A 25669-nucleotide genomic window follows, 5' to 3' on the forward strand; every position below is an offset into this window, starting at 1 on the left:
AATTTTTTGATGCCTTTTTGGTACTGCCCAAGACAAATCAACAAGGTGCAAATTAAGGGTAGAAAACTAGAGGGTTAGTCTTAGTTGGAGTGTTGGAAGGTGTGGATATCTTAGGTTGATTAATCCTTTATGTAGCATGTGGGAAAAATCCCCCCCCCCCGCACCTTACAAAGTTCTTGAATCCAAGCCAAGTACTTTACTCTTTCGACCCTATAGACACTTTACTAGCTAGAGAGATCGTGTGGCACAACCACCTCCTCTTATAGGCTCGATAAGAGCAACATGATCGCTACAACAATATACATGAGATTCCTTTGATGCAGTCTCCACAATCCCCTACAAACTTAGAGGAAGGCTTTCCCCTTTGTGTTGTGATTAGAAACCCTTAAAACAACTATATACATGCCTAGTAACATGTGAAATAATTTATTTCAAAACCTATAATATCTTTACTAGAATAGTTAAATGGGTAGAGGGCATTTCAACCTTCTAATTTAAAAAAAATATATTTTTACAACATTTTTATATCATATAGATTTGTACGATATTGTTGGGTAGAAGGACATGCAAATTGCAAAAATTGAAAGCTACCAAATTTGAGAAATGAAGGTATTCATTCATTTCTTAGACCTTTTAGACTTAATGATGATGTTTGTTTGGCTCCATGATGCATCAATGCTAAGGCTAATTATTGGAGTCACATTGATATGAGATAAGATGTGCATTCATGACTTTGATACCATGTCAGAGAAGTCAAAATCTGTGAAAGCACAATCATTTGATATCTTATATTAGTAAAACAAGAAACATAAAAACATACTTATGATATATAATAAGAAATGTACACGCAATAGATCTCTCAATAGATAAATACATGTATTTCAACTACGTGAAATAAAACTAAAAAACAAAAAATCCATAAATAAAGACTTAACTAATATAAATGAAACTCTCTTAAATAGACTAAAAGTTAACTAGATAAATAATGTCTATAAAAATTATAATAATAATTCTACCTATTATATATTAAAAAGTAGTATAATTACCTTTCTCAATAAACTATTCTCTCAATAAAATCTATTGAGCATCTTGCAGTTGCGTCGTCTTTCCTTTCGCACTTGCGAAAAGCACATCGAATGAACATAACCAGGAATGTTAGACTACTAAAAATGTCCTTTCCCAGCAAAGTAAAAATTGGTGGGGCCATCAACAGAGTTACTTATGCACCCATGTTCGAATGCAAGCAGATATTGCACTTCATAATTAATATCACATTACGTTGAGACAGGCATGGATTCAGCTGCACCAGCAACATCCCTTCAACAGGAAAATCTTCCCATTTTATTGGTTACAAATGATGACGGAATTTATGCCCCAGGTTTAAGAGCTCTAGTTGCCCTCCTGGTTGAGACAGGCCGCTTTAATGTCTGCGTTTGCGCCCCCGATTCGTATGTTTTATTTTTCCAAATTCATTTTGCATTTGCCCAAATTTAAATTAAGATAACTCCCGTTTCTTTGTGTTTTTTGTTCTGTTTTGGTGTTTGAATATCTTCTTGAATTTGCCTCTTTGGTTTTAATTTTTTTGGGTTAATACAGAACCCCATCACTGTACGATTGCATTTTCATTGATCTGATTCTACATTTAACTAGAAAATGCTTTTCCTGTTTTGGCATGTTCAAATATCCTTTTACTTGTATTCATTTTCTTTTTTCGTGAGGACCCAAAACGCAATATAAAATCGTGTCACATTCATTTGTTTTGATTCAATTTGACATTTAATTTGTAAGGAAAAGAAGTCTGATCAATTTTTATAATAGAAGAAATATATAGAGAGTTTGAAGTTAAATTTTTTTCAAAAATACAGTATGTAATATCCTTTAGGGTACGAAAGCCTCAGGACTGTCTACCACAACCTCATCATTCTGTTGTCTTATCCTTGTCTCACCAGCCTTCTTAATCACTCTTGAAATTTGTATGCCAATATATCCAAATTTTCTTGAAGAGCATGTCCAGTGTCTTCTTTCTTCCTCTAGCTTGTATCATCTGCATTCCTCAAAGTGCTTGAGGTTAATGTTCTGAGAATGCCTTCCTTCTGTGATAGGAGTAGGCTTCTAAATATAGATCTGTTTAAATTTCTTTTATCAAGAATTTTTGAGCAATGGAACAGTCCATTTTCTTCATAACGAGTACATCCAGAATTGGTAGAGCACCTTCATTTTCCAACTTCTGTAGTACTCAAATATCATTATTTCTCTTAGCAAGTCAAGTGGAAACACATTAAACTTTTAGAATACCACAAGGATGTTGTAAATAAAAACGTAGGAAAATGCATAGTAAGGATAATAAATGTCAATTGAACAATGATGAAAGAAACATTCTTGCCGGAAATCTTATGCCCTATCAACCTGATAACATAGTGGAAGGCAACTTCAATTAACTGTTATGAATCTAATTAAAACGGATAGGTAGAATGACCAAAGCCATGTAATGGTGGATAAATTGCCCAAGTTAGCTATGTTCAACCGTTGCACATAATATGCAAAGCCATAAATATTGCAAACATAATGCCCATCACATAATCAAGTAAAAACTCAGGTAAACCCTACAATTTTTTGTTTTAGGAAGAATTATTACATCGTTTAAGTGCAACAAGTGCACACGAGTTATCGGCACATCAACGCAATATTGAGTATACATGTGTAGAAGATACATGTTGGCAATTTGCGAGGGATAAAGGGAGAGGAATAGTTTGATTAATAAATCCAATTGTTAGACAACTAGGTCAGCAGGGTCAACAACCTTTGTTAAGGATCAATTTCCAAAAATTAAGGTATTTGAATGCACCTCTAAGTGAGGGAATCCAAGGGGATTCCATTTGATGAATTAGCGGCATATATCTTCCACACATGTTGACTTAATGTTGCATTGTATGTGGTGACGGCTCATGTGTACACTTGTTGCATTTAAATGGTGTAATAATCCTTGCAAAGGAAAAAATTGTTGGGTTTAACTGAGTTTTAAAGGAAGTGTTCTCAAATATGGCTTTCCTATTTAAGCATCGAAGTTGGAGAGAGTCCAATTTTTAAAGGAAACTCTTTGGAAGACCTCATTATGAATCTTAGAACTTAATCAAAATTTACCTATGTTGCATGGTGTTTTTGGAATAGAGATGGCAGGAGATGTCTTGAGGATGGCAGTTCAGGGGGGCATTTTCTTGGGGATGGTGAGGGATGAATATATATTTGTATATAGATACTCAAGTTTTAATAAATTTAAGTATGCATGAGATCAAAATTTAAGTTTAGAGTTTAGTATAATGTAACAAATTCAATATCAGAATTAAATAAAAAATTTAAGTTTAGAGTTTAATATAATGTAACAAATTCAATACTAGATTTAAATCAAAGATTTAAAATGTAATAGACATGTCTGACTCGACCAGCAATTAAAAAATTGAAGTAAAACAAATTTTTTTTCATTAAAAAAAATATGTTAATATCATATTCATGGTTTATATCAATGACAGTGACAGCAGTGCAGTAGCAATAATAATTTAAAAATTATGATAGATACTTACGATTACAAGTTTAACTATACATGACTTCAAAATTTCAGTTTAGAGATTCATATAATGTAACAAATTCAATCTTAAAATTCAATCAAATATTTAAAATATAATAAACACGTCTGAATTGATCAGTGATAACAGTATAACAGCAATTATAAAATTGACATAAAACAAATTTTTTGTCTTTTTGATATACATACATACATGTACATATATGTATACATGTATATATATACATATATGTATCTATATATTTGTATATGTATATATGTACATATATATGTATATGTTTATATTAACACGTATGTATATATATGTGTATATATATAATGTATATATTGTATATATGTATACATATATACACGTATATATGTATATATTGTATATATGTATATATACATATATGCATACATATATACATGTGTATATATATGTATATATATACATATATATACATATATATACATATATATACACATGTATATATACATATATATACTATACATATATATACATATATATACACATGTATATATACATATATGTACTATACATATGCACAAATATATGTATATGTATATATATGTACATACATATATACAAATACATATACATACATATTATTGGTTAACTCAAGAATTTTTAGCTTGGTCCATGTCAGTGAGGCTGCTTTTGGAAGACCTCTGTCCATCTTGGGCATTATCACCACGTGCATTGACATAGGCAATTTTTAACTCATTAATTCAGTGCCCAACGAAGGCACAAGGCTTGCAAGCTCAACTATTGCACGGGGTTTGAACCTAGGTGGTTTTGTCAACATGCCCATTTTTAACCATCACACTATGCTTTTAATGGCTTTTTGCAAAAGATATATTAATATCATGATTCACAATTTGTATCAATGACAGTGACAATAGTGTACCAACCATAGTTGAACTACTTGCCAAAACCAAGAACTTGCCAAGGCCTGAAAAAAAAACTTAGGAAAAACTTGGCCACTGCTCAGCAAAAAACTTGGGAACTTAAAAAATTGCTTAAATTTAATTAGAAATGCATTTTTTTTGCAAAATTCAATGAGAGGATGCATCCAATGAGTCAATTAATGAGAACGCAAAAGAAACCTGCTGAGTCTAGATATATTTAAACACAAAGTGGCTACAAAATCGCATCCTCAATGAGGAATGCTGATGGCTAGAAGCAAAATAGTAAATAGTTTTTGTAAAACTAAAAGTAAATACATCATTGCAATTACATCTTCCTCTTTCCAGCTCTAGTAAAAACTAAGGGAGAGGTAGAACTAGAGGGTCTAGTCTAGAAGTTTGCACTGGGCGTGACCGTGTCTCCTCGCTCAGTATGTCTGACTCAGGCTGTGGCTCGTCCTCCATCTTGGATGTAGCTCTGCCTCTCGCTTCTCTTGGCACTAGCAATGACTCCTCATCCTCCTCAATGTCATCTAGTGTGAAACCAAATCCACCCCCCTCCTCCATAGTCTGCCTCTCCAAATCATTGACGTCATCCTCTGTAAACAATGGAGGCTGCTCCTGTGATGTCCAATCATTGTAAGGATCTATATCATCCAAATCAATTGGACCACTTGCTGCTTCCTCTACCTTCCTTATGCGCAATTGAAGATTATATTTCACAAAGACAAGGTCATTGAGGTGTGTTTGAGCTATCTTGCTCCTCTTCTTCGCATGGATGGCCTCAAACAAGCTCCAATTGCGCTCACAATTGGATGAACTACAAGGCTGACATAAGATTCTGAGGGCAAATTTTTTGAGATTTGGGGTATTTCCACCCCAACTTTGCCACCAAGCATCTGCAAAATAAAATATTGAAAAGTTAGAAAGCAAAGAGAAAAGAGAAAACATATTTTATCAATTACTTTAGACCCCAAAATCCAAATGGCAAATGTTATACCTGGGGTTTGAGTGGTTCTTCCTCTCCTTACCAGCTCTGAAGAGAATAACATACCCCTTGCTTGAATGCATGTAGTGAGGTCCTCCATGACCTCTCCATTAGGATCTGAGTAAGAATCCCCGAACTTAAAACGGGGGTTGAGAAAGTACCCTGCTGCATGAATGGGTTGGTGGAGCTGATTGTTCCACCTCCTATCAATAATTTCCCTGATGGGATCAAATTTGAGTCTATCCCCTTTGTAGTAATTTTTTATAGACTCCTTGGCCTTATCCATGGCCTCATAAATATACTCCATTGGGGTTCGATCCCCATCTACCAAGTGCAAAACTCTAACCAAGGGCTCGGACACGTACAATTGAAAAATACAAATTACAAAAAGATTAATTAATGAAGTTACAAATTAATAATGAGAGACTTGAATCAAGAATAATTAAAAATTCAAGTTTTGAAGTTACCTTCACAATCTCTGCAGCCTTTTGTGCAAATGGTTGTCGAAGACGATGCGTGCGACACCCTCTCCTTCAGCCTTCTTTGAACAAGGTGAGTCTAGCCGTGCTTGACTCACAAACATTTGTTTCAAAGATAATGCACCAAGAATGCTTTGCAACGTCAAGAAAATCATTCTCACCAAATCTCTCCCTTGAGTGTGCTCTCTCATCAATTGTAGAACCCAAGGGTGATTGTAAATATATTTTGTGATCCTCCTTGCATCTTCCACAACTGGAGTCACCCAATCAAGTTTTCCTATGTCCTGCAAAAGAAGGTCAAGGACATGTGCTGCACAAGGTGTCCAAAAAAGAGTGGGGTGCCTATCTTGGAGGATTCTACCGACTGCCACATATGCCGCTGCTGCATAATCTGTGATTATTTGCACCACATTCTCTTCTCCTACCTCCATGACAATGTACTCCAACATTCCAACCAATGTTTCTGCATTTTTCACCTTATTGGAGGCATCAACCGATTTCAAAAACACCACATTGTCCTTGCAAGCAACCAAAAAAATTAATAATGGTGTGGTTTTTGCCATCTGTCCACCCAATGGAAAGAATGGTGCAGCCATATTTTCTCCATTCTTTTGTTTGGTCCTCCAACACTTCTTTTTCCCTATCAACTGCATTTGTGAGCAACCTACAAGAACAAAGTGAAATTAGGTCTTTAGTACACAATCTTGATTTAATAAACAAGAGAAACAATTAAAAATGAAATCAAGAGGACTATTTACTAACCTCCCACCCAAATCCTTGCGAGAAGGGGCCTTGTACCCTTTTCTTAAAACTGTCACTGTGGTAACCAAATTTAGCCAATAAGGATTGTTTGATGTTAATGTTTGTAGCCGCAGGAGATTTCATTTACCTATGATGGTTGTGTGGATGATGAAATTTTACTGTCACCGACTTTCGTATTATGAGAGTCTCATCCTTGCTGGCGCAATTTCCTTATTTACCGTTTTTCATCCGTTAGTGGTGCTGTCATGGCTCGTATTCAGCTCATGTCAGTGGTGGAGTATAAAAAGGTTTTTATGTGACTGTCGATGAGCTTCGGTGTCTCTTGGCCTTCCATCTCCACCGTCAAGAGATAGTTCGTGCTCTGCTGGTTCCTTATATTATGTTAGCTGTTTGTTTTGCGTGTGGGAAAAGTATATAAGAAAGACAATCCATTTCATATGCATCTATGTTCATTGGAAAGTGCAGAGAGAAGCTTGGATAGTATTTGTTTCAGTGATTTTTGTATATGATTGGTATATGATTATTTATGGTCGCAGAGAGTTTATGTGTTGAGCGTATTGTAGAAGCTAGCAGGCTTTACTTTATCAGTTATATGTTTCTGCTGTTGATCGTTAAGAGTTAACAATCTTGTTTAGACTATTGCTTGTTTAAGCTTGAGGACATTGTATTCCATTTGGTGCATTCAATAAAAGTTTGATTTTGGTGTGGCTGGGTTTTTCACCCTCAGGTGGAGGGTTTTCCCAGGATAAAATTCTATGTATCTTGTTCTTGTGAGATTTTCTAAGTTTCAGATTTATGTGTCTTATGTTTTTGGTTCTAACATTAACATCCGCCACATTGAATGGAATGTTGTTGATGTACCAAAAGTCAACATATGCAATGTCTGTTTTCTCATGTGCCTCCCTATTACATCCAGTGGCCTCTAATGATGGTTGTGCTCTAGGTGTGTCCCTGATGGTGATGTAGTAGGTACTCTACTATGCCCAAGGTGGTGTTGGGTTTGTGGATACGTGGGCCACGACGAGAGCCCTCTATGCCTTGAAGTGCTTCTTCTTCTTCAATGTCAACTGAAGCACCTTGAGATTCAGCTATGGCTGCTCTCATGGCTAGTTTTGCCCTCTCCTTTTGCAATTTTTTCTCTTCCCTAGCTGAAATTATGGCATTAATGTCTCTTTTTATTTCTTTGATGGCCCCAAGACATACCCTAGCATCATGCTTCTCGATGCCTGCAAGGTGGTATTTGAGGCGGTTTATGCCTCCATGAAATACTTTTTCACATTTAATGCAAATCACCGACCTAGGGTCTGGTCCTTCATAGGCATACCTCCAAGCCCTATCTCTAGCACCTTTAGGATGGGTGCCTATATATCCAGATGGGCATGGTTCTAGTGGCCAATCATACCCCGAAGTTGCCATACTGAATTAATGGTTAACTGTTAACCTACACATACAAAGTGAAAAGACAAAATTAATATTTTAGTTAAACAATTTAGCAAACTATCTAAATTAGTTTAAATACTTTAGACATCATTCAAAATTAAAAAAATTAAAAAAACTATTAGGGTTTGATTTTTTTGAAAAACTAGAGATTATTCAAAAAAATAGTGAAAAACTCAACAAAACTTGTCAAAAATAGTGTTAAATCTTGTTCCAATGACTACATCATTTTTGACTACTTAGGAATGATATTCTATTCATCTAGATGCAACAAAAAATAAATAAAATGTTTTAGAAAAACAGAGAAAAAAAAATCAGAAAACCTACTTGGGAATCTGGTCTTTCTTCAAAAATCACCTCAAATCTGCTTGAAATCCGCTTGGAATTGGCAAGAATTGATGGAAATCAGTTTGCAAGTGTGTTGGAGTGTGTTTTCCCCCTTCTCAGCAAAATACCAAACATAAAACGATGAAATAAAACACTTTTTGGTCGTTTTCTATATAAGTGCATAGGCGGGTGAGTTTTTTTCACGGACTCGGGAGTTTTTGGCGTGAGTAATAGTTGTAAAACTTGTGAGGCATAAAAACTCGGGAGTGTTTTACTCTATGGTACCAACAATAAGAATTTAAAATTTAAGATAGAAATTTCTGATTTCATTGTTCAAACTTCAAACTCAAAGTTTTCAATAAACATAGCAGCATAAGAAAATATCACTTCTACGAAGTACAACTATGCCTTGTTTGGGCAGATATCAAAAGACCTCTTTTAATTTGGGTTACTCTATGGCTCGTCCAATGGAACCTCGATTGATATTGGCTCCTCCTCATCAATTTGTCTAATATCTTTAGGTTCAACATCCCAACATGGAGCTAGAGTTTGTTGATATTTAGGAGTTTGTCGATTTTGATATCTCAAGGCATTGTGAACTGCAACTAGCTTCTTGGCTTGTCGTAAGGTAAGCTCATTCCTCTTAATTGAGTAGGTGAAGTTATAGATGGACCATTTCCTCTCTGCAACAAAGGAACTAGTAACCTACGAGAGTAGGTGATGACAAGTTGCCTTAGATCTAGTGTATCCTTGCCATGCCATGTCCACTATCCAATAGGGTCTTTTGTGCAAGGTTTATCCTATTGGTACTAGCCTTTGGTTTGTTGTATGTAGTATGTCAAAGATTGACAAATTAAATCCATTGCTCCTAACTTTTGGTTACATCTTTAGCTATATATCTTCCCAATGATGTGATTATCATTGGGAGGGGTTATTATATAGGTCTAGCTGCGGACTACTTGGGATTTACAACATAGGCAGCCATATGAAGAGGGTGTGATGTCCCCAATTTTTTTAAAGTGACAATTAATTAAATTGATTTTTATCAAGTTGTCAAAAAAAATAAAAAAATATTCAAATGATGACTTAACATTAATTATTTTAATTAAATAATAAAATTTTATTATACATCACTTTATTAAATAAAGTTCTCCAAAATATAATTAATATTTTAGTCACCAAGTCAGCCTAATGTTCTAGATGCTTCTTGGAGTTCTTCATAAGGAGGCTGAATGGAAGAGGGAAGGCATGCTTGATATGATGCTTTTGGATTTGATAAACATTTGATGATTTTTGGAGACGAAAACCTTTAGGAGTTAACAGAAGGATTGGATGAAAACCTAGTTCTTCAAAGGGTGGATTCGCGACAGAGTCTACACTTGTGCCAAATTTGTGAAGTCTCCATTGGAGACAAATTTGTAAGGGTTCTGGTAGAAATAAAGATGTTTGCAGAATTGAGGTAATTTTTATTTATCCTAAGTTAATATAATAAAGAGTTGAATGTATTATCTTTGCTGAATTACTGTAATGTCCCCATTTTAGCAGACTTGGATTTTGTGAGATTAGCCTATTATCCTGACCCTCGTAGGCTAATGTGTTGGATAGAGGGTCTTTTGAGGATTGGTATCATCTCCAGTGTTCAGAGTGCTTTAGTTTGGTCTTCGTTTGGCATCATTCGGACATCATTTGCTTTACTTCCTATTTTTAGTAAGTCTTGGGATGTTAGAGATGGACCCCTGCTATTTTTAGTAAAGGGGGTATGGTCATATGCAGCTTCATCATGTCAGCTCCCAGTTTAGACGGCGTTCAAAAATGTTGAATATTAATGGAGATATTAATGTTTATTTAGTTTAAATAAACATTAATGTTTTGAGCTTATATTATTAAGTTATAATATAATTTTATATTATAACTTAAGTAAGGGTCCAAGTATCATTAAAAGGGACCATTTAATTAATTAATTGTGGCTCTTTTACCAAGGTGAAATATTAAATGACAAAGTGAAAATATTATATCATTAAATGTCATTTAATATCATTAATTGATTTAATGCCTTATTGGAGAAAATCAAACTTTCATGGGAAATATATATAAGGCTTTTGAAAAGAATAGAAGGGGATTGATTATGTGATTGAAGTTTTTGATTGAAGTTTCTCTGGAGCATTGAAGTGTAGAATACCAAGGGTTTCTGCAAGATTCAAGGCTTGTCGGCATTGGAGAGCGTGGCTTCTTCATTGTAACAGCATATAGAGGGTGTGCAATATCATCTGATTATGCTTGTGAGAGTTGGCTTCATTCAGAAGTCAATATTGAGCTGATTGGAGGGTTTATTTCAGAGTTTGTTTGCAAATTGAAAGAGACTACAGTGCGCTACAGTGCCGTGAACAGTGCACTACAGTGCACGTGAACAGTGCGCTACAGTGCCGTGAACAGTGTGCATGAACAGTGCGCTACAGTAGTTCGAGTTCTATAGAAGGGGATTTAGAAAGGTTGAACAGCTATATATATTTGACAAGGGATTTGCATATGAGGAGAATCAAACTAATATATCAAGGCAGCCATTGAAATTCCAGGTTTTCTATCTATGGTCATTGTATTAGAAAATCATTACTTCATTGCATCATTTTCTATTATGATTATATCATGAAATACTTGGAGGTTGCATATGTTTAATGGAGATATAATTTGCATATTCCACATTCATGGTAACATTCAACATTGACCAGCCACATAGCTTTCATGCCAATTGTTTGCTTAAATGCCTAATGGCTGTAGGTATACATTGGGATGCATGACAAGTGTTTGTCTTAATGTCAACTAGCTGTACTAGTTAATTTCAGTCATTACATATGTGTGGAAAGGTCTAAAACAGCTAATATATCATTTCTATAACAACCTTGCATTGTTAGAAGCTTTCCATAACTTCATTTGCAGCCTACAAACCCAGAGAAGATAAATAAAAAATTCATAACAGCGGCTTCAAACATTGTATGCCAAGTGTTTGACAATATTCCTTGGGGTTCAAATAAGCGAAACAGGGTCAGATTAGCCAAGGGATATTACAATTACAAATATTTTTGGGGTTGTGGTTAATAATTATGATTATCAATTATAGTTGAGCTTGTTTAATATTTCGGTCTCATGTATTTCTGCCGATATAATTTGGGCTTGTCTTCTATAGTTTCTTAATAGTTGATGTTAGCAATTGCGGTGATTATATTGCAAGTCATGGATTTTATTATTATTGCAAGTGAGCGATTCAATTATTTGGGTGGAGCTATGTTAAGGATTGCCAAATATAGGATATGGCGAACTTTGGTGGCTTGATTAATAATAAAGGAAAATATTTGCATTTGGTTGCCGTTTTCATTCTTCTTGGGCGCACCTTATTCATGACTGGTGCTGGCTACTATCGTGTGCATTAATTCCTGTCTGCGGCTATCATACTAGGAATGCTCTAAGCTTTGTGGCGTGGTTCCAGTTGAAAGAAATGTGTGGTGATATTTGTTTCTACCGTGGCCTTCCATACCAAATCGATAGCCATTGTCCAAACAGTGATTCCTTTTATATCATATTGTGGGCTATTGATTTGGCAGAGAATTCAATGATCAGGGAGTATCGATTGGTCTATTCTGTAAGGATAAATATTTCTTGACTCGGCGACTTTCAACACCAAGTATAAATTGTGGTATATCTTAGCAGGAGAACAATTTGTTCCTTGATAGCTGAAAATTGTCTCAGGATAGGAATTGTTTTTGCTATTTAAGCTTTGTATTGTTCTTGAGTAAGTAAACTCCAAGCAAAGTTTGTTATTTTCTTGTTTGCATCATATGGGATGAATGGGTTTTATGAGGGTTGCAAATTGCCTGTAAAATTCTTTGAAATATATTGCAAATTTTCTCATAGAAATTAGTAAGGAATATTATAGAGGGTTGTTGATTGCATAGTTGAACTACTTGCCAAATGCAAAAACTTGCCAAGGCTTGAAAAAAAACTTGTGAAAACTTTGTGAAAACTCAGCAAAAAACGCGACAACTTGAAAATTTGCTTAAATTTAATTAGAAATGCATTTTTTTGGCAAAAAGTCAATGAGGAGATGCATCCAATGAGTCAATAAATGAGTACACAAAAGAAACAAGTTGTGTCTAGATATATTTAATTGATTTAAATGCAAATTGGGTGCAAAATGGCATCCTCATGTGGAATGCTGATGGCTGGAAGCAAAATTAAAATAGCAAATTGTTTTTGTGAAATTAAAAGTAAATACAACTTCAAAACAATTTACATCTTTCTCTTCCCAGCTCTAGTAAAAACTAGGTGAGAGGTAGAACTAGGGGGTTTAGTCCTAGGAGTCTGTTGTGACTGCGCCTCCTCGCTCATCACAATTGGCTATGGCTCGACCTCCATCCTGGTTTTAGCACTAGATGTTGCTGGCATTGGCAATGACTCCTCATCATCATCCTCATCCTCCTCAATGTCATCCATTGTGAATCCAAATCCACCCCCCTTGTCCTCCATAGCCCGCCTCTCCAAATCATAGATGTCATCCTCGGTAAACAATGGAGGCTACTCTTGTGATGTCCAATCACTGTAAAGATATATATCATCCAAATCAATTGGAATAGCAGGTGTTTCCTCTAACTTCCTTGTGTGCAACTGAAGATTATATTGCACAAAGACAAGGTCATTGAGGTGTTCCTGAGCCAACTTGTTCCTCATCTTTGTGTGGATGGCCACGAACAAGCTCCAATTGTGCTCACAAATGGATGAACTACAAGGCTGGCATAAGATTTTAAGGGATTTTTTTTGGAGATTTGGGGTATTTCCACCCCAACTTTGCCTCCAAGCATCTGCAAAATAAAATATTGACAAGTTAGAAAAAAACGTGAAAACATATTTTATTAAATTATCAATAGTTGTAACTTGTAAACCTGTAAATTTGAAATTTGTAGCTTGTAGGATACATGTGAAAGACTCTAAATATTATTGCTTGGGGTTTGAGTGGTTCTTTCTCTTTTGGCCAGCATTGAAGAGAATAGCTTATTGCTTGCTTCCTCGTAAATTTAGAATTTGGCCACAATAAGGTCTGTCACCTCAAGGTCGGGTATCATCCTCTGAATGCATGTAGTGATGTCCTCCACGTCCTCTCCATTGGGATTTGAGTAGGAATCCTTGAACTTAAAATGAGGGTTGAGGAAGTATCCCGCTGCATGAATGGATTGGTGGAGCTGATTGTTCCACCTCTTATTAATAATTTCCCATACGGGATCAAGTTTGAGGCATTGGGGTTTGATCCCCATCTACCAAGCGAAGAACTCTAACCAAGGGCTCTGACACCTACAATTGAAAATTACAAATTACAAAAAGATTAATAATTAAAGTTAAAAATTAATTAATGAGACTTGAATCAAAAGAAATTAAATATTCAAGTTTTGAAGTTACCTTCACAATCTCTGTAGCTGTTTGTGCAAATGGGTTGTTGAAGATTATGCATGCAACACCCTCTCGTTTAGGCTTCTTTGAATAAGTTGAGTCTAGCCATGCTTGACTCACAAACATTTGTTTTAAAGCCATCAATCAACCAAGAATGCTTGCAATGTTAAGAAAACCATTGCAAACTTTTTGACACCCGCTCTTACCAACTCTTTCCCTTGGGTGTGTTCTCTCATCAATTGAAGAACTCAAGGGTCATTGTAGATGTATTTTGTGATCGTCCTTGCATCCTCTACAATTGGTGTCAACCAATCAAGTTTGCCTATGTCCTACAAAAGAAGGTCAAGGACATGTGTTGCACAAGGTATCCAAAAAAGTGTGGGGTGTTTCTCTTGGAGGATTCTACTAGCTGCCACATATGCTGCTGCATTATTGGTTATTATTTGCACCATATTTTCAACTCCCACCTCCATGACAATTTGTTCCAACATTAGAGCCAAAGTTTCAACATTTTTCACCTTGTTGGAGGCATCCATTGATTTCAAGAAAACCACATTATTCTTGCAAGCAACCCAAAAATTAATTATGGTGCGGTTTTTGCCATTCATCCACCCATCAGAAAGAATAGTGTAGTCATATTTTTTCCATTCCTTTCTTTGGTCTTCCACCACTTGTCTTGCCCTATCAATTGCATTTGTGAGCAACCTACAAGTTTGAAGTGAAATTAAGTCTTAGTACACAATTTTGATAAAAAAAGCTAAAATTAAATAACATAAATTTAGTCTAAATATTAAAACTCAACATAAGTTATCAAAACTAAAAGTAAAACATTTAAAAATTAAAAAAAGTGGATTAAGTTACTAACCTCCCACCCAAGTCTTTGTGAGAAGGCAACTTGCATACTTTTCCCGAAACTGTCAACGTGGTAACCAAATTAAGCGAATAAGGATTGTTTGCCACATTGAATGGGATGTTGTTAAAATACCAAAAACCGACACATGCAATGTCTATTTGCTCATGCACCTCCCTATTCCACCCAATTGCCTCCAATGATGGTTGTGCTCTAGGTGTGTTCTATGCACAAAATACTCACCTATAGACTGTGACACTGATGGTGGTGTAGCTGGTTCTCTACTAGAAGCAGTTGAAGTGGTGTTTGAGATGGTGGTGGATTTGTGGATACGTGGGCCATGAAGAGAGCCCATCATGTCCTGAAGTGCTTCTTCTTCAAGGTTGATTGGAGCATCTTGAGATTTAGTTATGGATGCCATCATGGCTAGTTTTTCCCTCTCCCTTTGCAACTTTTTCTCTTCCCTGACTACAAGTAAGGCTTTAATTTCTCTTTTTATTTCCTCTGTGGCCCTAGGACAACCCCTAACATCATGCTTACCGATGCCTGCAAGGTGGTATTTGAGGTAGTTCACGCCTCCATGAAATAGTCTTTCACATTTAATGCATATCACTGACCTAGTTCTGGTCCTTCCAATACATACTTCCAAGCCTTGTCTCTGGCACCTTTAGGACAAGTGCCGACATATCCAGATGGGCATGCATCTACTGATGGAGCAGACCTTGAAGTTGAACCAGTTGTAGAACCTTCTCTATTTGCCATTATAAATTAATAATTAACCTACACATACAAAGTGAAAACACAAAGTTAATATTTTAATAAAAAATTTAGTAAACAAACTAAATTAGTTTAAATAAATTTAGACAGTTGAAACTTGAAAAAAAAAAGAAAAGCGTTAATGGTTTGATTTTTTTTTTGAAAAGTAGAGATTCTTGAGAAAATAGTGAAAAAATCAGTAAAAATTGTCAAAAATGGTGTTAAATCTTGTTCATTGGATTCTAAATCAATTTATAAAAAACATGGGAAAAAAATCAGAAAACCTAATTGGAAATCCACTTTTGCTTCGAAATCCACTTCAAATTCACTTCTAATCAACTAAATTGTTGCAAATGACCTTGGAGGATCTTCGAAGGCTGTTTTTCCTCTTGAACAGCAAAAGACACCACCAAAAATGAAAATGAAATATGATTTTTGACGTCCCTGCCCTTTTCTACTTGCGCAGGTGAGTTTTTAACTCAGACTCGGCGAGTTTTTCACAAAAACTCACGTGAGTTAATGGCAAGTTTACTTGCCAGGCCAAAAAAACTCGCAAGTTTTTTGCAATTAGACAAGTAGTCCATCTATGGTTCATTGTGTTCGACCTCTTCATCATAGTTAACTTGATATGCTCTTCATAATTGTAATTTAGAATCCTTGGCAGTTGGCACAACTTGCTTGCTTTATTTGATCAAGTATGCTATCAAAAGTCTCATAAATCTCTTCAAGGCTACGACAATCTATATCAGCATACTTGATGTGATGTCCCCATTTTTATGCCTTCCATTCCTAATAGGGTTGGCATGTTTCTAGGGTTTCTTGGATGTTTCCAGTTCACAGAGATGGTTCCTATTTTTCTGATGAGCTTGGTTCACAGTTTTAGCAGGTCCCGTTGATAGTTGCCATTTATAGTAAGGGCTTGCATGGTACTATTTGTTCTTGGTTGGTCAGTCAATTCTGAGAGGGGTTGCATTGTTGCCAATGAGCTCAGAGCATTTATTAGAGTTGTTTGACACTTTTTGGAGGGATTTTGGACAATCTTGTTCATACTTACTATTTAGAGTAAGTGTCAGGCAGGTCATTGGTTAGGTTAGCTACCAGTACTACTATATCTAGATAGTCAGTTATTGTAGAAGTTGATAGCGTTATTGCGATTGGAGTTTTATTGATATTATATTACATAATATTTAAATAATAAAGTTATATTAAATATTTAACTTTACGCTATTTAATATAATAAAGTGATTTTATAAAAGTTATTTTATAAAGTGACTTTTAATGGTGCTTTGGGAGACATGGATATTATAAAATATTGAATGTCACTTTTAATTTAAAATGTGCAAACCCTAATTAGGGCATGGAGATGAAAGCTTTATGAAAGGGCACTTGGGAGCTCATTTGCATGTACTTGGTTAATTTATTTTCTCTCTGAGAAGTTGGGAGATCTAGCTTCATTTGCAAGAGATATGAGGACAAAAACCCTTGGATTTTCTCGATGGTTTTGAATGGGAACCCTAATCCATCTTTGGTGTGGATTCATTCAGGATTCACCATCGTCCTTCATCATCAGACTGTTGGAGATTTCAATTGGAAATCTCTCTAGAGGATTAGACAGGCAAATTTGTGAAGTCCATAGGCAAGACAAAACCCTCATTTTTGCTTATATGTCCTAGGGCATAGCCTATATTGTTTTGGGTATCTTTGCATATGAATTCCCATAGCTGGGGGATGGAGATTGATATATAATATGCAGGATTAAAGTGATTTCTTGAATTAATTTTAAAGAGTTGCCAGGCAAGTGTGACTCTTAGTAGATAGTTCTCTTGTTTGGAGCGTTGGATATTCTAGCTTGCATCAAACGCAAGGACAACATTGTCAAGTATATGGCAGCGATATGATACTCGTGCATTATTGGTAAATGTTAAGAAATTCTGTATGCTTCTCAGTTCTAATCAGTAAAAACAGAGAGCATATATTCTCATTATTGTCAGGTCAGCCATAATCTCTTTATTTCTGTTATTTCTGAGTAGAAATTCAAGCCATATTTTCTGCATATATATTATTTTGGAAAAGCACATTGCAAATTGAACATTGTCAACAATTTCACACTTCTAGCAAATTGGGCAAATCAGTAAATGACTGTGTGTTTTAAGTGCCTCAATAGAATATGTGGATTTAGCATAAATGCATGAATATATGTAATTTAGTTGCAATCAAATGACTATTTGATAATTTTTCCCAATTTTCAATGAAAGTTGGAAATTATCTCTAACTTCAACCAAATCTGTGTTAATCTCAAACATTAAGCACACCCATGAATTCTATTTGAATCCACTGCAAATTGGCTAGAAGGGTTTCCATCCTCAAAACCAATCTTTATCATAGGGATTTTACAAATGAAATGCCAAGAATCAATTTTCTCACCTTCCTTTTATACACTTGTTTGGGAATAAATAAATATTATTTCCCATAGCTTTTTATATTCCCTCCAAAAGTGACTATAATTTTAACTTTGTTTTTTAGACCCCATAAATAAGTCAGATTTTAATTAAACTATCCGACCTAATAAATATAATTAATTGAATATAAGTTATTCAAAAAATGATTTTATTTAGACAACTTAATTTAACTAATTAATTATTCCCTTTTTACTTCCCAAATAGCTTATGGGAATTAAATTAGACTAAGGGTTTTCACCATCTCTTATGCCTACGAAGGGGGCATTACATATTTGTTGGATGCTTTTTCTTGAACATGACCTTAATAATAAGGTTAACTACTTGCACTTGATATGGGTAAAGAACTTTCTTTATGTCCTTGAGCAATTTTGTCATTGTTTGATGGGTAGGCCAAAATGAATATCTGATTTACTATAAATAGATTTGCAACCTATTGTGGAAGTAAGCAGCATGTACTCTCCCTATTTGGTGAAGTACTTGGTAGCTATGATAATAAACTCATGTCCATCTAACAAAAGTAAATTTGTCTTACCCACAAGATATGTCCCCAAATTAGAGCCATAGTGTGATGATAAGCTTTGTCTAACATGTCTCACAGTGTTATGCTCAACACAATTATTTAGGCCTTCATGTGAAGAAGGCCATTTCACAAATTAACCACTAAAATGCCTGCTATAGAGCTCACCATGGGCCATGGCTAAGGCAAGAGTGCTTCATCACACTCAAGATATTTAAGCATTGTGTTTGAAGTTGGAATGACAATATAGAATACCATTGATGAGTACATGTCTAGCTGCCTTGGTTTGGACTCGAGTCCTTTTATTTTGAGGTAGATTTGCAAGCCAGAGATAATGATGTATCCATACTAAGGGTTGGTAGAAGATGCATTGTCTGCAATAGCAAAAATGTCCAATGCATATGACCCTCGAAGGAATTTGATGAACAGTAAAAAAGAGTGAGCTGGAGCCATAGAATCAACATGACAATCATTCTCATCTCAAAAGATTCCAGATATTCTTTCAAATAAACTGCTCAATGAGCCTAAGTAGGGGCTTCTCATCTTTAATTTGTATCAAGGACTTGATTCTTTATTAACTAAGAGTCTCCAAACATCCACCCTAATTGACAACCAAGAAAAAGAGTGACATCTATGATCAGGGTTTTGTACTCATCTATGCTATTTGTAAAAGATCAACATGGTAGGCATTATTCTACACTGTAACAAGTATTATTATACCCACGCAATCTCTAGAAACATCGTTTCACCCAACAATCTAAATTGAGCTCTTCTTAATAGTGAAGTTTTTCTCATTTGGAAACTCGTGAGTTCGTCAGTTTTCAATATTGCATCGCCAATTGATTAATTGTATTCTAATATTTGACTAAATTTTGATGATCAAACTGCTGTAAAAGCATGATCCATTTGATGATGGAGTTTTGACATGAGATAGCACAAATGATTAATTTGAGCTATGACATAAATCTCATGGTTGAGCATTTAATGCTGAAGCTTAACAAAAGAAAAATGACTTCTAGACAAAGCTTCTCAATGGGAGAGTAGTGAGTGAGAGTGTCTGATTGGTATGGCATAATATACTACTATCTTATGACCTTGGTTATTGAGTGAGGCACATGACCAAGGCAGTGAGATTAGTTGTAACTTGTGACATACATGAGAAGGGGATAATGACTGTAGATGACAAAAGATAGTCCTTGATGCAATCAAATGCTTGCTGGCATTTGCTCCACAAAATCTCAACATGTAGTAGTTGGGCTTACACTTTTGAGTGGAGTTGAACATGTGATAAATCATTGAACAATTTGAGCTTTGAAGTCCTTATTCTAGGTTGCTTAAGATTGGAAATTCAATCAAGGGCTTTACCTAGGTGCAAAACTCAGCTTTGCTCTACATATGTCTCATTCCTTGCTTTGCTAAGACATGTATACAGTTTGAGGCCATTTGGCAATAGACTTGATTGGGGATGTCTTGTCTTGGACAACATAGCCAAGGAGCTTTCCTACCAAATATACACTTTTTATGATTTAGATTCTCACGAAACAATCATTTGTAGTAGAATGGTCACCTCAATGCTTTGACTTACCCAAGATGCAAGAATGTGAACATAGTCTTCTATTGTGCTTCATATCATGGTTGCCTCAAAGTGAAAGACACAACCACATAGTAAAATGTCCCCAAAAGCTATTTTCTATTGATTTTCCTCATTTGATTGCAATTTGAAAAGCTAATCATCCATGAAAGACATCTCTTGTGCCATAATAAAATTGACAATCATATCTATATTGATGAACTTGAAGTTGGAAACTCTTTAAAGAGAAAAATATCTTGCTTTTCTTTTTAGATTACTATACTTGCAAACTCTTTGAACAATCCTTCAAATGAAGTTTTTTTTTTTTTCGGATTCAAACTCTTGAATCAATCCTACAAATGAAGAAAACAAGCTGTTAGATTCATCATCATCTCTGATCTTATTTGACTTACTTTTATTGACAACTTTCCTCCTTAGATGTTTATGTGGTTTCATCTTACTTAGAGAATAGGTGGTACATTTGTCTAACGTCAAGTTCTTCCATCAATAACCCTTCTACACTCTCAAAGACCTTGAGCAAATTTTTTTTCCTCTTGTGGATATTCTTGGTTTGTTTTGCAATTCCTGATTATATGAATACATGCCATTCAATATATTATTATGAAGATTATTCCTTACTTGATTTTGTCTTTCACTTGGAGAAAATGAGTAATGAATAAATGTGATAACGATGTCTCATGGCTGATTCGTAGGCCACCTAAAATTGAATTCCAACTTAAAATTTGATCCTGCTTATAAAGATCATGCACCTATTGCATGGCAAACTATTCGATAGTTCCTTTTAATTGGCATTTATGTAAATTTTCTAATTTTGTAGATAAAGGAGTTGCATTATGCCAGTTTTGATTTTAGTTTTTACCATAATTTCAGGGAGAAGTCGGCTGTCGGGCATTCCGTAACTGCACGGGGAAATATTGCTGTTCGTCAGGTTTTGATAAAAGGAGCAACAGCCTTTGAATTGTCTGGTTAGTTAACTTTAATTTTGTCCAACTGACGGTTCTAGGTTCTTAGTACAGTCTACATATATTTTAGAGATTTTATTCATCATGCTCTGTTATTGTGTTGTCTTAATGATTGATAAATTTTGTTAGTTCAAATTTAAGTGTAAAAAATGGATAACAGTCATTTTTATTTTACACTAAACTAGATAAATTTGCTAATGGGATGGAGAATGTTTTTCTTTCCAAGGTTTTCTGTTTTGTTTTCCCCATAGGCATGGCTACCATTATCTGTCTCTTTTTAGACAAGATAAGGTTTTAGTGTTTCATCTTAATGTTTAATTTCCAAGGTATGTCATTTAGTCAAGTTTTTGGTTCTCGTCATATTTAGTTATTACTTATTGCATTAAAGTTGTTTATTATGCATTTGAAAGGCCATATGATAAATTGATAATTCAAAGATGTATTGGGCTTGAAACATGATTTTACTTTTTTTATGATCTGTAGCGTGTACTTGTGAATTTATTGTCTTTTAGCTTTTGGTGTGAGCTGTGATTACCAGAACCTTTGGTCTTACAATCTTACCCAAAATAGGGAAATGGCAGTTTTAAGGGAAGCTGGTAAGTTTCCGTTAGTTCAACATTTTTGTTCATTATTTCTGTCAACTGGTTTGAATTTTCATGACTGCTTCAACATACTAAGGAAGTTGTACATCAGAACTATGCAGGATGTTACATAGTGTGGCACTGACAGAGACCTATGAGATGCTGATGAATTGGAGGATCTTTTCCCTGCAAAGCAAACTTTTCTAAACTACAAATGTGTTTTCTTCTAATTATGTGAGCAGATCCAAGATGAGCCATAAACTGATGGTGTGGGCAACCATACATATTGTAATAAGAATGCGATAACTTTGCTAAAGCATGCAAAAGAATGAAAGTGGACACTATATTTTTATTTTTGTTTTTATTTGGGGTTTTCGTTTTGCCAACTATGTTTGGTCTTGTTGGTGTTTGTTTTATCATCTACCAAACATTAGAATAGGATACCCGAAGGTATTCTATCCTCTCCTGAAAAATCACTACTGATTCCAAGGTCTATATGTGCGAACAAGCGACTTTAGTGGAATAGCTTCTTGGGTAGTGTATGCTGAAAATCTCAAGGGGGACTTACGTTTAACAAGTATCTTGAACTGCTGGACTTAGATGGATTTAGCAATTTTAAGCTTTTTTTTTTTTTGATTTTCAGGGTTTAGACTTTCAAAAGAAAGGAGAAAAGAGATAGGGTTTGAGAAGGCTAATCTAATCCTACGAACTCCGGAGACGGTATCAATTGGATGCTCTCTAGAAACCAAACTTTGCTTCGCCACACTAGGGACAACTACACAAAGCCGGTGCAATCTTCAATGGATTGTGCTTATGATTAAGATATTGGGATGCACAGAGGATGGGCTCAGACTAACTTTGCACGGTGAAATGAAAATCATCCATTCACCAAAAGTATGAGCGGAGGTACACCATCAATTGACACTTATCAAATCCTTCATTCAAATTAACAACAATGAAAGCAAATCTAGATTAATTTTAACTAAGTGTTGAGGAAATTGAAACCATGCAAATCATTCAAACAATAGTGATTACAAAGCAAGCGCACATGCAATATATTATTTGGAAATGACCTTACGCAACAATGTATCAAAAACCTCACCCTCTCCAAATGAGAGGAGGTAGCCTTATATAGTTTTCAAAAATAAATGAACGACCGAGATCAAACAGTGATCAAGGGCCCAGATTGAAAGCTACAAACCCTAATTAGGGTTTCCCAAAACTAACTACCCTCGACCTATGAGAAAATTCCATTTGGGACACTTGTCCTTCTTGCTAAATATGAACCATCAATGAAAATAGAAGGTTGTTGCATTGTGAAGTGTCCCCTTCTAGAAGCTTCTGGATAAGTCAGGTTCATCGAACCTAGACATGTTGACTTGGAACGATCTGATTGGTTGGAAGATGATGAGGCGCCACCTCAACGTGTTGGATGTCTTCCTTGAATTTTCCAATTTGTGTCAAGAAATTGTCTAAGTATGGAAATTTGATTCCTTCTTGTCACCATTTGATTCTGCTTGGGAGCTTGTCTTTTTTAATTTCTTAAGGAGATGAAATCCTTCAAGAAGTTGGAAATTTATTTAACTTTTCCATATTTTCACCAAGTCTGAGAACTTTTTCTTTCTTGATGCCTTGAGATTCTTTCAAGTGCCTCGAATTTGGAGAAGAAATCTCTTCGCGAAGTATTTCTCATACTTAGCCAAATTTTGGCCCTCTCTATACTCGGATGAACCTTGCTTGTGGTCCCGTCTTCAATTTTGAATTTGTCTTGAAACTCCATTTGTGTTTTCTGTGACGATCCTGCCTTCAGCTGCCAATTTATGTTGCGCGGGAGGAGGGTAAAAGCTCTAGATAACCCCTTGCAAATATGAAATGATGGGATCAAGCTGTTCAGGCATTCGCTGTGATCATGCCCTCCCTCTCAATACCCTGACATTTGGAGAAGAATTTCTCCATGCCTTCATCATAATTGAGGAAATTGGAATTTTCTCATACTTAAGCCAAATTTTGGCTATCTCCACGCTCGGATGAACTTTGCTCGTGAACTTGTCCTCAATCCTCTGTTTGGCTTGAAATTCCAGCTACGATCTCTATGATGATCCCGCTTCTATTTCCTCCTGCAACCTGTAAAACCAAAGGAAAATAAGTTAGAAATCTATCTTGGATTAAAGAAAATCGAGGCTGCAAACGGCTTAGTGTTTGGAGATTTCATTTCATTTTCATACTTAGCCACAAAAAATGGATTTTCATATGTAAACTCTTCAATCCTAAGGATAACTGTGATCACAATCCAACACCAAGTGTTATAACCCTCTTTCTTAGTCAATAAAATGATTTTCCTTCACTAAGAATTCGAATAAATCCACTAAAATCATTTTCAATGACTCTGAAAAACTTAGAAAATGCACAAATCTGCATCGTAAATTCAACTTCACCTTCGATGGGGAGAGAAGAAAAAGACAAGAAGACAGAAAGATCTTTAGAAAAACTCAGAAAATCCGAATGATCTGCCTCCTATTAGCTGGTTATACTCCAAAATCTGCGGATTCTTTGACAAGAAGCTCACCCAACTGCAAGCAATATCAAGATTTTCTCCAGATGAACTCCAATCTGCAAACACTTCACTATGCTCTCCTTAAGAATTTCGAACTTCTTGGTGTAAAAATGAAGTTACAAATGATGTATTTGTAAATGAAGTTGAATTCCCAATTGGAAACACACAAAATCATCCAACTCATGTTTCTAAATCTAACTCAAATCTTGGGAAAGTGTTGTCATCTTCTTTAGTTCGAAAATCCTTTACTTGTGCAAGTTTCTTAATTGTTTTTAGTTTAATAACTCGAACTAGGCTCACAAAATAGTATCTTCCAAAAGTTTCTAATTTGGAACTCAGTCTGAAAATCATAAATATCTTCTTTCCCATTTTAACTTTGAGTTTCCATTTTAATTTCCCAGCTCATTGATCTTCGAAAATCTTAAATTCCAACTTTCTAAATTGATTTCAAGTTTGATTTTTTTGAAGATTTGATGACATCACTCGGATTCTTGTTGACTTTATTTGACTTACAAGTGTAGGGCGGAGTTTTTAGTGTTCAATTTCATGCTTGGGCGAAGTTTTCATCTTCAAACATGATGCTTGGGTGGAGTTTTATGACTTCTATCATCATGTTTGTTTGCTTGCCTTAAACTTCATTCATCCCATTCATAGGGCGGACTTTTGGAGGCTCTCTCCTTGGGCAGACTTGACTCACTTTGAAAACATCTTGCATGTAGGGCGGACTTCTACTTGGCACCAAGTATCACTTCATATTTAGCTAAATTTCTGTTATCAATTCTCCTTCATATTGTATCATATTAACCTCTCCATTTACTGACTTCCAATCTTCATGTTGCCATCATTGATGTCTCTTACATAGGGCGGATGTTTTAGGTTCTTTGACACCACACTTGGAAGTGTTTGCTAGGTAGGGTGGACTTTCTTAGCTCATGGAAGGCGGACTTTCTTTCTTCTCTTAGGCAGCTTGGAGGGCGGACTTTTCATTTCTCCAACACCTCCAACTTTGACAATGGAAACTTCTCCAACTTAGGAACCATTTTGCATATCTTTTGAGGAGAACTTTGGAGTTAGGCATCTTGCTTGGGCGGAGTTTATGGCCATCACCAAGGCGGACTTTTCTGATCTTGAGCACCTTTTCACTTCATCCATAGGGCGGAGTTTTGAGCTATCACCATGCATCATCACCTTGGGCGGAGTTTGGAAGGCCTTAAGAGGGCGGACTTTGAAGACTTCTCAACTTCACATGCCTTCCTTCTAGGGCGGACTTTTGAGAGATCACCATTCATGGTGGACTTTTGGGAGATATCAATGAGGGCGGAGTTTTGAGAGACCTCCTCAAGGCAGACTTTAGACACCTCTCAAGGCATTGCGGAGTTTTGAGAGACCTCCTCAAGGCGGACTTTAGACACCTCTCAAGGCATGGCAGAGTTTTGAGAGACCTCCTCAAGGCGGACTTTAGACACCTCTCAAGGCATGGCGGA

The 25669-nt window shown here is 35.6% G+C and overlaps 1 protein-coding gene across 1 annotated transcript in view; it reads left to right on the forward strand.

Annotated features, from left to right (window-relative positions):
- Positions 1-1074: 1074 nt before the first annotated feature.
- Positions 1075-25669, forward strand: part of LOC131036101 (uncharacterized) — a 289939-nt gene continuing 265344 nt past the window's right edge. Inside the window, exons 1-2 of the mRNA XM_057967915.1 lie at positions 1075-1448; positions 20959-21053. Coding sequence (XP_057823898.1) covers positions 1291-1448; positions 20959-21053 — 253 coding nt within the window. The 5' untranslated portion in view covers positions 1075-1290. The remainder of the gene's footprint in view (positions 1449-20958; positions 21054-25669) is intronic.

This window comes from Cryptomeria japonica, chromosome 4 (genome assembly GCF_030272615.1).
Source record: "Cryptomeria japonica chromosome 4, Sugi_1.0, whole genome shotgun sequence".
NCBI classification, from domain to species: Eukaryota; Viridiplantae; Streptophyta; class Pinopsida; order Cupressales; family Cupressaceae; genus Cryptomeria; species Cryptomeria japonica.